We start from the raw sequence: 14289 nt of genomic DNA, 5'->3' as shown, positions 1-14289 counted from the left end.
GAAGGCTTGGTGCCTGGCACCGGGTAACTCAACAACAAAAATAACCTAGGTTCCTGTGTCACTTAAACTCCATTCATTTAAAGGAGAAAAAAACACACTATTTTCTGTTGGTGGTTGGGTTATTTATTTTACCCAAAATTTTTCAATTAATTCGTATATAGTAAAAGGGGCAACTGTTCTCCACTCATTTACACAAAGAATTTGCTAACAAACATTTACAAATACATACACTACTTCATACATACAGCAATAATCAATAAAACAAATAAATTCACAAGTTTTTACACACAATGAAACAAATAAATTCACAAGTTTTTACACACAATGTTCACAATCACTGTCAATAATCCAATGTGGAACGCAAGAAATGTTTTTCGCAAGACAAATCAATTGTACTGCAAGTCTGCGTAAGTTTACACTATTTTCTCATATCTTGTTTGTATTTAATTCATTCTCTAAGATATTCTTGTTATCAGTAAACATATTCCTAATACAACTCAGCGGAATTCTCGCTGTGCCGACGCGTTTCGAGACACACAGTTGCCTTAGTGCACTCTCATCAGGGCATCTTACTTGTCCACATATGGGTGTATCTGCCAATGTGGTAAAGCGTTATTAAGTTGAGGTTTCCAGACTGCTGTGTCCGGTTTGTGTACGCAATGAGTCTGTCTTTTTAATAATGCCAGACTCTAACAACACTCCTTTGTTCTTACTCTTCTTTGTTACCTTAAGGCGTCTGTATTTTTTCTTCCGCCTATTGCACTGGGACCCGGGTAATTATACACCTTCCTTTCAATCACCGGTAGACGTGTCTTATCCTCATCCTCTCATTATCTCGGCCGCGTTGCATGAATCAGCCAATGCGGGTGACAGCAGCTTCACCACCATCTCTCCCTCCTGGAGAGGAGACCTTCGCCCTTGGAATGCTTGCAGTGAAGGGCTAGGCCTCTGATGCTACAGCTTGGGGAGGAAGGTCATTAATCTGGCCTGGCAGGATCGCAGCCAGGCAGGCTCTGGTTATGAGCTGAGTCAAAGGAATGTGGAGTGGTGTGGTTCACTGGTTAGAGGTGGCAGACCCGGAAGCAGAGGTCGGCCCGAGACCAGGGTCCGATTCCCGACGCGGCAGGGTCTTGGGCCATGGTCAGTGGACTCGATAATTCTCGCCTCGGTGCCTACTCCAACCATGGGTCCCACTCAGCAACTCTGGGCAATAGCTTGCTTAATCTCTACTAACGGCCCCATCACCGCCGGGGATGCTCGTCTTCAACTTGGAGATGCCCAAGAGGGACCATCTCACAGGGAAAGCCAGGATGGGTTCCCCAGCGGTATACAGCGCCGGGACGCCTCTTTTCTGGGGCAGCTGTGTGCTTTACAAGTATACGACATTTAACATTTAATATGACATTTTTGGATGACCCATAAGCATTACAGATATGGCCTTAGACTCAGCAGAATACTTCTTTCTACACAATTTACAGTGTACATGTGTGCGTGTCTGGAGTTTGTAGGCCTTAGGTAAGGGAAACTACCATGTAGCCTCTGTTTCCATCGGAGAGAAATGAAGTGTGCTATTAAAACAGTAAAGCACACTGACTTTTCTGTCCATGTGTGTTATAAGGCCTATTCCATGTCACCACCCAACTCTGCATCATTTCGGCCACACCATTCTATCTATACCTGCTCCTGGGCTACGCACAACAAGAATCTCCTCCGCACAGCCCTTACACGCGTGCACACGCCTGTGCACATGTGTCTACAAGTAACAAGTCCGGTGCCCCTTAGTGGGCCTGCAGCGCAGCGGCCTTCTCTCACAAGGGGAACAATGATGCAATCCACATGCAGTTTCTTTTATTATGAGTTCACTGTGGGTGAGTCCCAGCTTATGAAGCTCTCCCACAGTAAAAACTCAAAAATTGTTTAAAAAGTTAAAAATCCAGGCGGCTTGGATGGTCAGCACCACCGTCTAACAAGAACAGTGACTGTTATGAACTGTCATCAAAGAGCTGCACGCAAACTTCATAAACTAAGTTATGATGATCTGTTGTCCCCCCAGCCTTTCATTATCTTTTCCTAATATTGGTGACAAACATTGTTATGGTAGATATACATTTGTAAAAAAATGCGTCAGACGTTTTTCACAGAACGGGAAAAAGATTTGGGGACCCCCTTAATTAAATCCCACAAAACGTTTACACCTTCCACAATGAAATGGTTGTAACAAGTACGATGAGTTTTGGGGACATTCGGCAAATGGGTCCAAAATAATGAAGGGAGACAATATTTAAAAGTCCTTAAGTCGATAATATTTACACATTTATAAACAAAAAAAGGTAACCTATTATCACTGAAATTAAGTTTTGTAATTAAAACTTAATAATTATCTATAACACTCAAAGTCATAAGTCAGCAAAACGCTGCCTGCACAATAATGGAAATTTGTGATAAAAACAATATGCCTGTTTTTTACCTTTGGTCAACACAGCGATGAACCAATCCCATACGCAGGTGTGAGCCCCATGTACAATGGTATACCATGAATTTAGCACTGTACACCATAGCACAATATATAAGTTTTATATAACTGATACGTTTAACATTACTTACACTATTTACATATACAAGCAGAAAATGTGCATTTACATATTATAATATATATTTTGCAGAAATAAAATTGACATCTTTTCACACACTTTAAGACTAAGTTTCCTTTCATTTACACACTCCACTTCACACCACTCTACTGTTTAACAATTCACTAAACAGCACTCCAGTGTACGCTATTTAAAGTATGTTACTCCACTTTACAACACTCCAATATATGCCTATATATTGTATGCTAATCAACTGTACATTTGTTCATTTTACTCCAACAAACATCAATGTACACCACTCCAGTCTACAACACTATACTCTACACTATTACACTGTTTAGCGCTGTATTCTATTACACATTTGTGTATGACAGTTTCTGGACACCCCTACACTGTCCTGCTCACAAATGTACACATTTCATTCAAAGCAACTCTAGTTTATGCTATTCCACTATATGCTATTCAACTATGCCCCATTTCATAGCACTGTGCTGTACTACAATCCACTGTATTACACTTTACAAGACTACATTCTGTGGCCCTGCACTAAACAACACTTCACTCTATTACTGGAATCTACACATCCTATTCCATTATACAAAGCTACTGTACGGTCCTCCAGTAAATGTCACTCCAATATACATTTGATTTCACACCACTATACTGAAATTTATTACACTAAAGACTACTCAATTCTGTGCTACTCCAGTGTATGGTACTACACCTTACGCTACTCCTGTATACGCCATAGCACTGTACACTATTGCACTGTACCCAACTGTAGTGTATGCAATTTTGCTCTGCATCACTACACTGTACAGCACTCCAATATACACCACTCCCATTTACTGAATCTTAATTTAAAACACTACACTGTACCACACTCAACATTAAGTAAGCCCACTGTACACCACTAAACTGTTCGCTACTCCGCTGTAGGGTACTCCACTGTACTTCACTTTAGCTTATGCTATTTCACTCTACGCCACTTCACTGCAACAGATTCCACTGCATGCCACCACACTGTACGCCATTACAGTATACGATATTCCAATATCTACTCCTACACTGTACAACACTACACTGTATGCCAATGCAGTGAATGCAAATATACTCTACAATAGTTACAAAAGTAACTCTACTTTAACACACTCCACTATATGCTATCCCACTGTTTACCAAAGTAGTGCACACCACTACACTATAAACCAATCCAATATACACCACTTTACCATTTTCTAATTCACTATGTAGCACTCCACTGTATGCCATTACACTGAATGCCACTCCAGTATACCAGATTCTACCTTATTCCAGTCCACTATACCACAATATACCGTACCGTAGTATACTATACAACATTGTCCTCAAGTATATTGTACCACACTCCACATAACAACACTCCACAAAACTAAACTGGACTAAATTGGACAAATATTCCAAATTTGTTACTAACATTAGAAAAACCACTGAAATGTATTAAAAAAAACCTAAAGATTAAAATTCATATAACTTATGCACCTCTGTACACAGTCTACTCACTTCACTCGCAACACTATATAAACTATAACTCACCACTGGACCATGCACTATGTAACAACATTGCTGACTTCTTTATTCAGAAGGTTGAACTTATTTACAAGTCACTCTCTGCTCCTTCCCTTTCCTTGTGTAGTATGGCTTCTGCATTTGACCCTATATCTCACAGTAATTGTGACAAGATAGCCAAGATTTTTTCCTGGCACCCATTTGAAGAGGCCTCTTTCCAAAATTGTTTAAGTAGTATTAAATCTGGGTCTCCTCTTGATCCTTTGCCTATTAACATTTTAGTCAGCTCCCTGCCACATCCAAAGGCGTCCTTATCGATCTTCTTAACACCTCTATGCGGGAGGCCTTAGTACCCCCCCCCCGAGTGGAAGCGAGCCATGGTCATCCCTTTGTTGAAAAAGGTTGGAGCAGATCTTTCTGTACTATCTAACTTTAGACCTATATCTCTGCTTCCAGCTTTCTCCAGAACTTTGGAGAAACACATCAATACTCAGCTGACACAACACATAGACAAAGTTGGCTTTCTTCATTTTTCACAATCCGGGTTCAGAGCCAACTTTTCAACTGAAACCGCTCTGCTTGGGGCTACTGAGAAACTGCGCCAGCATTTAGATCAAGGGGAAACTGTGGCACTCATTCTATTAGATTTGAGTGCCGCATTCGATACTGTGTCGCATAACATCTTGCTTAATGCCCTTAGGTCTTTTAGGATGGACGGCACTGCCCTATCCCGGTTTGCTTCATTCCTTGATGGTCACACTTTTCAAGTCTTTTCTGCTAAGGCATCATTTAAGATCTGTGTATCAGCGCATGGAGTCCCACAGGGATCCATTTTAAGCCCCCTGCTCTTCAACATCTATGTCAGACCTTTGGCAGAGATTGTGGAAGAGGCGGGTATTTCCCTATATTCGATTGCGGATGATACGCAGATTGTCTTTTCGCTTTCCACCACTAAAGACGCTATGACACCTGCCCTTCAGTGCAGCCTACGGCAAGTGACAGAATTCTCTTCCGGTGTCCTTGAAGAATGACCCGTCCTATCTCAGATTTCGAAGAAATCTTAAAACTTGGCTCTTTTAGTAGCAAATGGTTCTTGACTGCTCCTTTTCTAGCAATTTGTGTGCTAGGCGCAGGGAAACCCTTTTTGGGTAGCTGCGCGTGTTACAAAACTAATTTATTAATAATAATAATAATAATGTTCTCCCACATTATGTAATTTCAGATGTCATAGGCGTTGTTATAAATGAAATAATTTCACATGCTCTAACATCTTTATTATGCAAGGGAATAGGTAGTGCATGGAGAAGGGGTGAGTTACAGATAATGCAGTGTGGCGAGTGAGGTGAGAAGACTATGTACGGAGGTGCACAAGTTATATGAATTTTAAGGTGGTGACTAAATATAAATGTGAGTTATAGGTGTGACATCTTAATTTGAAAGTGGTACATAAAAACTAAATAAAAAATATATATTTGGTTTAATTGATCTGTTTAATAAATAAAAGGGCCTGGGGAACCCACCCCCAAGGATTGAAGCAATTCCAAGGCCAGGCGGTATGCCACCTGTGCCCATATGTGAGGGGTGGGGCATGCTGGCCTCTTGTCTACCTGTTAGCCCTCCTCGTCAGCAGGGGAAATGCACTGCACTTGCTAGGTGAGAGCAAAACCCGATAAGTGCTGGCTACTGCGTGTTGCACAGGGATTGTGTGAACCTGCAGGTAGCTAGTTGAAGCCCACAGGGACCCTGGTGCTCGCATGTGCAGCCCCCATGGAAAACGAAGGATGTGGGTACCCTATGTGGGACCCTGGCATCCCTAACTAATTGAAAAGAATACAGGGAGAGGTCGCACTTCCAAATCAAAGTGTGGTGGAAAGGCTCTTTATTGAATACAAGGGGCAGGGGCACCTTCTATGTTTCAGAAGATGTCAGCAGCTGCAGGTAGTGCAGCAGCCCCCCAGAATGTTTCTTTTTAAAATTACCCTACGTCTGCTTTATTAGCAATGTGGATCACTGACAATGCAAGGTTTTACAGAGTAATGAAAGTTATTGACTGTTGTAACTACCCTCATTGCCTTATGTGGTGGGTTATAACATGTATTGTATACTGATACTGTTCTCATTGATTTCACTGGTGTGACAACATTGAAATATTAAAATATTACATTTTGCTGCTTTTGCAGATGTAGTGACACCCTGACAAAGTCAGTAGGCTTGCTTTAATGATAATTACACTTCCTTATAATGTGAGGTTGCATCTAGTATAAATGGGGGTATTGTGGTTGTAGGTCCCATTAATGATGTAACATGATACGAGAGTGCCACCAATGGTATTTCTATCTACCTGAAACTATATATTTGTAATTTAATGTTTAGTATTTAGTAGTGTGTGTAATAAAAGTGCTTTTCTTTTTTTAAAGAAAAAGCGCTGACTGGACAATTATTTATTGGTGTTGTTGTTGTGTACCAGCTAGCTAGAGCTATAAACCCACACCTCTGACAAGGCTTGGGACTGTTTTTCTTTGCTACCCAAAGAGAGTCAAGTGCTACTTGGTTCCCAGTAAAAAGACAATTCCAGAAATATTGCTCAATAAGGATATAATGAGCTTCTTATAAGGTTACATATCCTTCACAATTAACAACCTAGTTTCTCGAAGAAGAGTACTCGATTATGTACACATACAAGAGAGAAAGAGACTGGATTGCTGTTGTGTCTAGTTTCATATACATGGATCATATCGCTGAGTAAAGGGGCCAGCTCTCATGTTTTGTTTTTTAACAGAGATTTTATTGAGTTTTCCAGAAAACAAGACATGCACAGAACATTGCATCCAATACATTCTTGATACAGGAGGAGATGACATGATACTTAGTTGCATAGTACACATGTGCACAAAAATTGCAGTATCATGCATAGCGGTGTTTGGAGATCTAGCAGTATCGGATGATAAAACACTATTGAAGAAACAATCCTACTTAGTTAGTAACTACATCAATAACCCTCCTCCCTCCCTGCCCAACAGATGGGTGCACCTATTGTTGTGACAACAACAAAAAATAGAGAAAAGGGGTGACTGCACATATTGCTAACTTAGAGTGTAAGTGCACACGAGAGGACTACCACATCTGCCTTTGAGCTTATTACATTGAGTAATGGATGCTGCATACTATATTAAAAAGTGTAAAGAACTGAGTTTCCTCTCCATCATCTTTTCAGAAGAACTAACCTACTGATCTAGCCTTAAATCACTAAGAGGGAAATAATTGGCTTCATCCAACTCCATTTGTACTTCACAAAATCTCTATTGGCACCCAGCTATCTGTTAAAGCCATGTGACAGAAAAATACACATTTTAAGCTGATGCTGCTTCTCAAGATCATTCCATACTTATCTGGCACTGATTTCCATTCTGGTGTTCTGCCATAGTGTTGCTCCACATCAAAGGGGTAATGCTTTCCTAAGCAGGCTACTAGATTACACAGTAGCCCCATTTAAGACTATTCTAGTCTTTTGCTAAGTGACATTACAGTAAACCTCCCTCACCAGGAGTGGTGGCTCTGGATACCCCTTGCCAAATTGAATCCAACCGTCAACTTGGTTCACTTTTCACAAACATTTTATTCAAACAAAAAAAAGTTTAAAGACTGCTTTGATGTTGACCAATCCAGAATATCTGGTGGCCTTTTGAACAGTTCAATGGTCTCATCCCAGCCAAATTGAAACCAATTAAGCAAATAACAAGGAGTCAAACATTTCTATTCTATGCTTCAAGACTATAGTGTATCTTTTAATTGCATTGAGACTCTCCTTTTCTCTTAAAAATATTAAAGAGGCCAAAAATTGGTCCTACAATTTCTACTAATCAACCTGCAAGGCCTCCTACCTACTGTATTCCACACAGGGCTCAATGTACCTCTACTCCAAATTTTCCACTATGACTATGCCATACAACTTGACATCACATATAGGTCTTTAATGAGAACTAAGATCTATGACTGCAACACCCTAAATATATATATATATATAAGCCAGGGAGAAAGAGAGAGAGAGGGAGAGAGAGTGTGTGTGTGTGTGTGTGTGTGTGTTTGTGTGTGAGACAACTGGATAAAGTGCAGTGCTGACTAAAACAGCTGCATTGGCATTGTAATCTGACATAATTCTTTGTATAGCACTAATAAAATGCAATTTAACATCTTCATAAATAATGCACTGTTAGAGATTAGGTGTTTGATTGAGGGAAAGGAAAACCCCTCTCAAGAATCAACCACAATCCTTGTCAGGGCAAAACACAAAAGTCACTAAATTAACTTATGCTTATCCATCTGGAAGCTTGGCACAAAAGCAGTCAGGCTTAACTGAAAGGCAATGTGCAAACTATTTATTAAGCACTTAAACAGTAATACCGTGAGTACACAACACAAAAGAAATCCCACCCCAATTTAGAAAAATTGAGTAAAATGTAATAAACGATTTGATACCAAAGTGACAACAATCCAATCAGCGTAACAGGAGTAAATAATTAAAAACATTTTAGGTACAAACGACCACCTAAGAGATCAAAGCAACAACCGTAAGCATCTAGTCGCGTAAGATAGGGACAAAGTCGAAAGTTATGGCAGACCGTGATGGAGAGCGGTTCGGATACTAGGAGCGGATTGGGTCTGGTCTTGACTTACCTTCATAAATAGAAGAAATTTTGAGGAAAAATGTCTGAGAAAGTAATATTTTGCAGGGCAAGGCAGTCAGTGCTGTTGGAGTCGGAGGCGTCATCATCAGGGAGCGGCTGGATGAAATTCACAGTGAAAATTTCTATGTTCGGACTTAGTCCCTTGTATTTGGAAGTATCGATGCACCTTTGGCAGATCCGCAAGCAGGTAGGTCTGGGTCGGTACTCAGGCCTGTTTGGGCAGTTTTAGAACCACTTCTAAAATCTAAGGACTGTGTGGGCACCACTTGGATGGTGGGACTCACTTCAGGCAGGGTCCAGGTGTAGGGTTAAAGTTGTTGGAGTTTTTTGTGTCCCTGTAGCTCAAAACAGAAGGCCATCCAAATTGCCCTTAGAGACACTCTGGTAGTCCTGCGTCAAGCAACAAGGCAGTTCTTCATTAGCAGAGCAGTCCTCTGAGGGTTTCTAGGGGTTCAGGCAAACTTCAGGCAACACAACAGTCTTCTGGAGTGCACAGCAGGCCTTCTGAGTGTACTCTGCAGGTCCAAGAGTAAACTGAAGGAGTCGGTCTGAAGGTTCTATTTAATAACTGGTGCCAACCTTGGAGTAGAAAACACTTCTGGAGTTTCCCTCTCACAGATGGTTTCCTTCCTCTATGTCAAGGCTCCAATGTGCCTAGGGTGACAAAAGGCTTGTGTGAAGTTCTTTGTGAGTGTGCTGAGGCAGCTCCTTTAAAATGTAAGTGGGGTAGGGGGACAGCTCTGAACCTCCCATCCTGGCAGGATGGCCTTTTCTTGCTATCACCTTGTCCCCCTTTGTCTCACTGTCTGAGAGATATCCTCGAAGGGCAGCTTCCACTCTACTCACAGTTGTGTGACCCCTGACACAGGCTACAGGCCCCAAATTGTTAGACTTTCCATACGTGGCTTTTTTCAGAATTGTGACTTAAAATACGACTTTATCATTAAAGTGGATTTGAGATTAAAATTCTTTAAAGACCAAACATGACATTTCTACCTGTTCAGAAACAAAAACTATCACTTAATAAATGTAATAAGGTAACCCAGTGTTATTGAATAAGGGGGGTAGGCCTAACATTAGTAAAGAACGAATTTAGGCACGTTTTCACTACCGAAACATGTAACTCTTAACAGTACATGTCCAACTTTTGAAACACATTGCACCCTGCACAATGAGCTGTCTTGGGCCTACTTTAGGGGTGACTTCAATGCATTAAAAAAGGGAGGTTTAGGTCTGGCAAACTGGCAGTGTAAAGCTGCACACATGTTGCAATGGCAGGCCTCAGACATGTTTTAAAGGGCTACTTAAGTGGATGGAACCAATAAGTGTTGACGGCCCACCTGTAGCATTTAATTTACAGGCCCTGGGTATATTGTGTACCACTTTACTAGGTATTTATAGGTAAATTAAATGTGGCAATCATGTGTTGGCTATGTTTTAAGGAGTCCGCACAAGCACTTTTGCACCCGTTAGCAGTGGTAAATTCCAATGAGTCCTAAAGCCCCCAAAAAGGCATTTTTTTAAAAACAGGAGGGGAGAATGCATATGTTAGAAGGAAGACCACCCTATCGCTGACAGGTCTAACATGCACATTGTCAAGTAATTTTTCTCACATGGTAGACCTTTCTTGTTGTTTTCACTGCTACCACTGTTAACCTGGAAGCTAGCAACTACTGCCCTACTCATTGTAACACTTTTTCCCAAACTGAGACTCTTTTCTCTCTTTTCACAGCCCCACTTGCATCCTTTTTCATTTGTTGCTATTTTATTTTGATGGATTTGTATTGGAGAGGTGTTGACGAGAACAGAGCAGTTGGCAAGTTGGCTTTTGATACCAATTGAGATGGTGACTTGCTTTGTTGCGGAAGGGACTTTCTTATGATTGTGGCGGTATAGAGACCGTTATTAGTATAATGCACTATACAGGACCAGGTCAATCAGTCACTTTCTAACTCACTTAAGGGCTTATTATACAAAGAACGTAATTATGAGAAGTGACATAATGTAGAGCACTAGCCACGAAAAGTATGCTTGGTCATTACGCCACAACATAACCGATTTTCCACAGATTCTTCCACCATGTTAATATATCCCTTTATCCTACATTGATAAGGTTTCAACGTAATGAGGGCCTAAGGTTTCTCTAGCTCCTCGGAGATGTGCTATTTCAACTGAGAGACTTACGTATCCTTAAATTGTGCTAAAATACTTAAACTTTATATTTTCAGATTTGGGACTTGTTTGTTCTCTTATCGTTTTGCACATTTTTCTTTGTTGTCATACTATGAGTCATGTCACTAGAGAAAATTCAACGTTTGGTACTGGCTCATTTAAAGATTCACAGCCATTTTTACACATAATGGAGGAAGACAGAGTTATGTCATTCAGTATGATTGATGTACAAAAGTTGGAACTTTACTCACAATGTTAAACTCATGTTTTCAGTTAAGTTTCTGAATTTGTAAACATTTTTTAAGAATTCCAGAAGTACTCTAGGATGTTGCACAGCAGTTGCAGATTCCCAGGAATACCGGGGGCCTTATTGTGGAACTCTGAAAACCTTGATTGAGTCCAGTCAGGCTCATTTCAACAATCTTAAGCTCAAACCTGGGTAATTATGACTTTCGAGCAGCAAGGCTTAAATAAAGGAACTTAGTGTAAAGCATTTAAAAGTACCAAACAACGAAATAAGAACATCACTAATCCATAAAAAAAACACAACATCGATTTATAAAAATAGAGTGTACTTTTAGGACTTTTTGGAGTACAAGAAGAGCAAAATCGACAGAAGGGTTCCAAAAATAAGATTTTTCAAAGGTTTTATCACTGTTAATTTCAATCGCAACAAGCATTGGCCAACAAATAGTTTGCAAACTTTTTTAAAGTTTGCAAACGTTAGTACTACTATGGCCAGGCTTTGCAAACCACATCCAGCAGGATGGAGGTCTAGGGTTGTCAGTGATGTGGAGGTAGGTCAATTTAGGTCATTAAGTTTGTTGAGTACATTTTTATATTCATTCATTCCTTCATGCATTCATTCAGCCAACAAGATGGCTGTGTGAATTAAAAGCTTGAAACTGAAAATGAGGCCACTCACAATAGTAGTCCCAATCTCAAGTTTGAGTGCATGGATTCCTTTCTCGATGATATAGCTTCCAATTGCCTGAACAGCGAACCTGCTTTTTTTTCCCCTCAATGAAATGTTACAATTCATAGTATCCTCTGTGCAGCATTTAGCGCCGTGATAGAACGCTCTATAAATATTTTATATTCTAACATGTGGTTATGTTATTACTGCGTGTAATGCCACATTTTTTCCCACGTCTTTGAAAACACTTAGGTATTCACAAAATGACCACCTTGCATTACCTAGTGGTACTTTACATGTGCCTAAATGAGGCCAATAGCGCATGTGTGCACTTTACAAAGGCACTTTGGAGGAATAGTTGAAAAAGCAAAAGGAATCCTGCAGGCACATGCACCCAGTCTATTCACAGGAATCCTTGCAGGCGCATTTACCCAGGCTATTCACAGGAATCCTTGCAGGCGCATGTACCCAGGCCTTTCAAATCTTCAATCTGGGCAAAGGTGAAGGCTGCCTGCAACTAGGATTTGTAGAACTAATAGTCTGCATTATATAATTTTCATAGCGCCTCATACCCATGTAGAGACTAGAAAGCATTTGTTGTGCTGGAGGAGCAGAAGGGTGCCAAGTATACTGTGTTGTTTGGAGTGTTGAGGGTTCATAGAGTGGCCTATGTGAGAAGCATCTGTCCGGCATTGGGCACGAGGCTTGGCTCCGACGGTGTCATGTGTGAGAGCACAGTCATGCTGCAAGCAGTTGCCAGCTTCACCATTTGTTGTGCGTGATTGGTAGTGTGTGGCTTGTCGAGTGGCCTCGGTGAGAAGAGTGTTGGTGCTCTTTGTTGGACAGGTGGGCGGGGGGGGGGGGGCTACAAACGTAATATGCGCAGTTTATTGCAGCGCTTAAGGATGGAGAAACGCAGAGCAATGTACAAGAGTTCTTTAGCAGAAGAGGTGATTAAGAAAACTTACAGCCGCCAAATTTCCAAAATCACAACAAAACACGAAACTCCACACTATCTGGTCAAAGCTCATAGTTTCAGAGTTGAAACAATTTCTCCCATTCTCTAATTCATAATTCAAATGTGTAATTCAACAAACGTTTCTATTCTCTTAGTGTGCTTCACGCAACACATATTCAGTTATGACTTAACATTCTAACACAATAACATGTTATCATCTTAACACATTAACATTTACAAACAGCTTTGTTCAGCAACCTCATTAGGCGCTATCGAGAGGCGCAGAGAAAGCCCAGGGAGTCCCACGGAGTGTTGCGGCTAAAACACACGTCCATCCACATATTCATGCATTCAAATCTTAGCTGTACGTTTTCAATTCGATCAGCTATAATGTATGAATAAATATTTAACAATACTGTTATGCTGTAAGATAATAAGTATCTTTTGATACCAACGTGCAAATTGCCGGGTGCCCATGTTATACTAACAGGCACTGCTATTATCTATACTTACCAATGATGGATAACGTTAGAATCTTGGAACTCTCGGAAAGTAGGGGGTTGAGAAAGAAGAGCAAAAAGAAAAACACACTTCCACTTCCAGCCATTTTCCGCTCGTACATGAACGAAGTGGAAGGGCTTGATATCTCCCAGCAAATAACTGCAGTTTCCTTTCGCTCTGTTTTTCTCCTAACTCCAACAACCAATGAGAAGCCAGCCACAACTTTACAATTCCTCGCTGGGAACAGCACTCGCACTGTTGTGTAGGGGCGCCATCTTATGGAGTACTTGCAAAGCAGCACAACCGGTTACACGTTTCCTTTGTTTTTGAGTTTAATATTTTTGGGAAAATATAGAACTGTAGACATTACTGAACAGAACAACGAGATATATAATAGTGAAATAGTCCAAAGAGATATAAGGGAGAAATAAATATGAAATAGTAATACATTGAATTCAGCTCAATAAAGTAAAACATATCTCAAAATAGATACACAGGAATGAAATCCGCAATAGTCCGGTGCTCTCCCCTTTAATTTCCCCCAACTCACACTCCGAGCCCCAAAATGGCCGCGTGCGTGGTACGTCATGACGTAGCGCGCGGCGACTAGAGCGCAACTCTACATGTCTCTCCCTTTTGCATTATCAAAGGAAAACGTACAGTCTATTTACAAAGCACGCTATTTGTCTTCTCCTAGTTCAAAGTCTTGAAATCGGGTAGGCCTCACCACCGCTCTACCTGCTCGTGTGCGCCTTACCAGAGTAGAGGGAACTTCCCTGGGACTGTTCTCCGCTGGGCTCACCACCTTATCCCCTTTTTTACAGGGCCCTTCTCTCCTCGGGGTCTCACTCTCCACTCCTAGATGTTCTCCTGTCATGGGGATGTCACTGTCTCAAAACTCATCGCTGCTCCCTCCTG

General features: G+C 41.0%; 1 protein-coding gene across 1 annotated transcript in view; it reads right to left on the bottom strand.

Annotated features, from left to right (window-relative positions):
• Positions 1 to 13540, bottom strand: part of LOC147726409 (UDP-glycosyltransferase 3A1-like) — a 493865-nt gene extending 480325 nt beyond the window's left edge. Inside the window, exon 1 of the mRNA XM_086960531.1 lies at positions 13384 to 13540. Coding sequence (XP_086816657.1) covers positions 13384 to 13492 — 109 coding nt within the window. The 5' untranslated portion in view covers positions 13493 to 13540. The remainder of the gene's footprint in view (positions 1 to 13383) is intronic.
• Positions 13541 to 14289: the final 749 nt, after the last annotated feature.

The sequence above is a fragment of the Lissotriton vulgaris genome, chromosome 3_1 (assembly GCF_964263255.1).
Source record: "Lissotriton vulgaris chromosome 3_1, aLisVul1.2, whole genome shotgun sequence".
Lineage (NCBI taxonomy): Eukaryota > Metazoa > Chordata > Amphibia > Caudata > Salamandridae > Lissotriton > Lissotriton vulgaris.
Note: the sequence above shows the minus strand (reverse complement) of the source record. Positions and strands in the feature narration are given on the sequence as shown.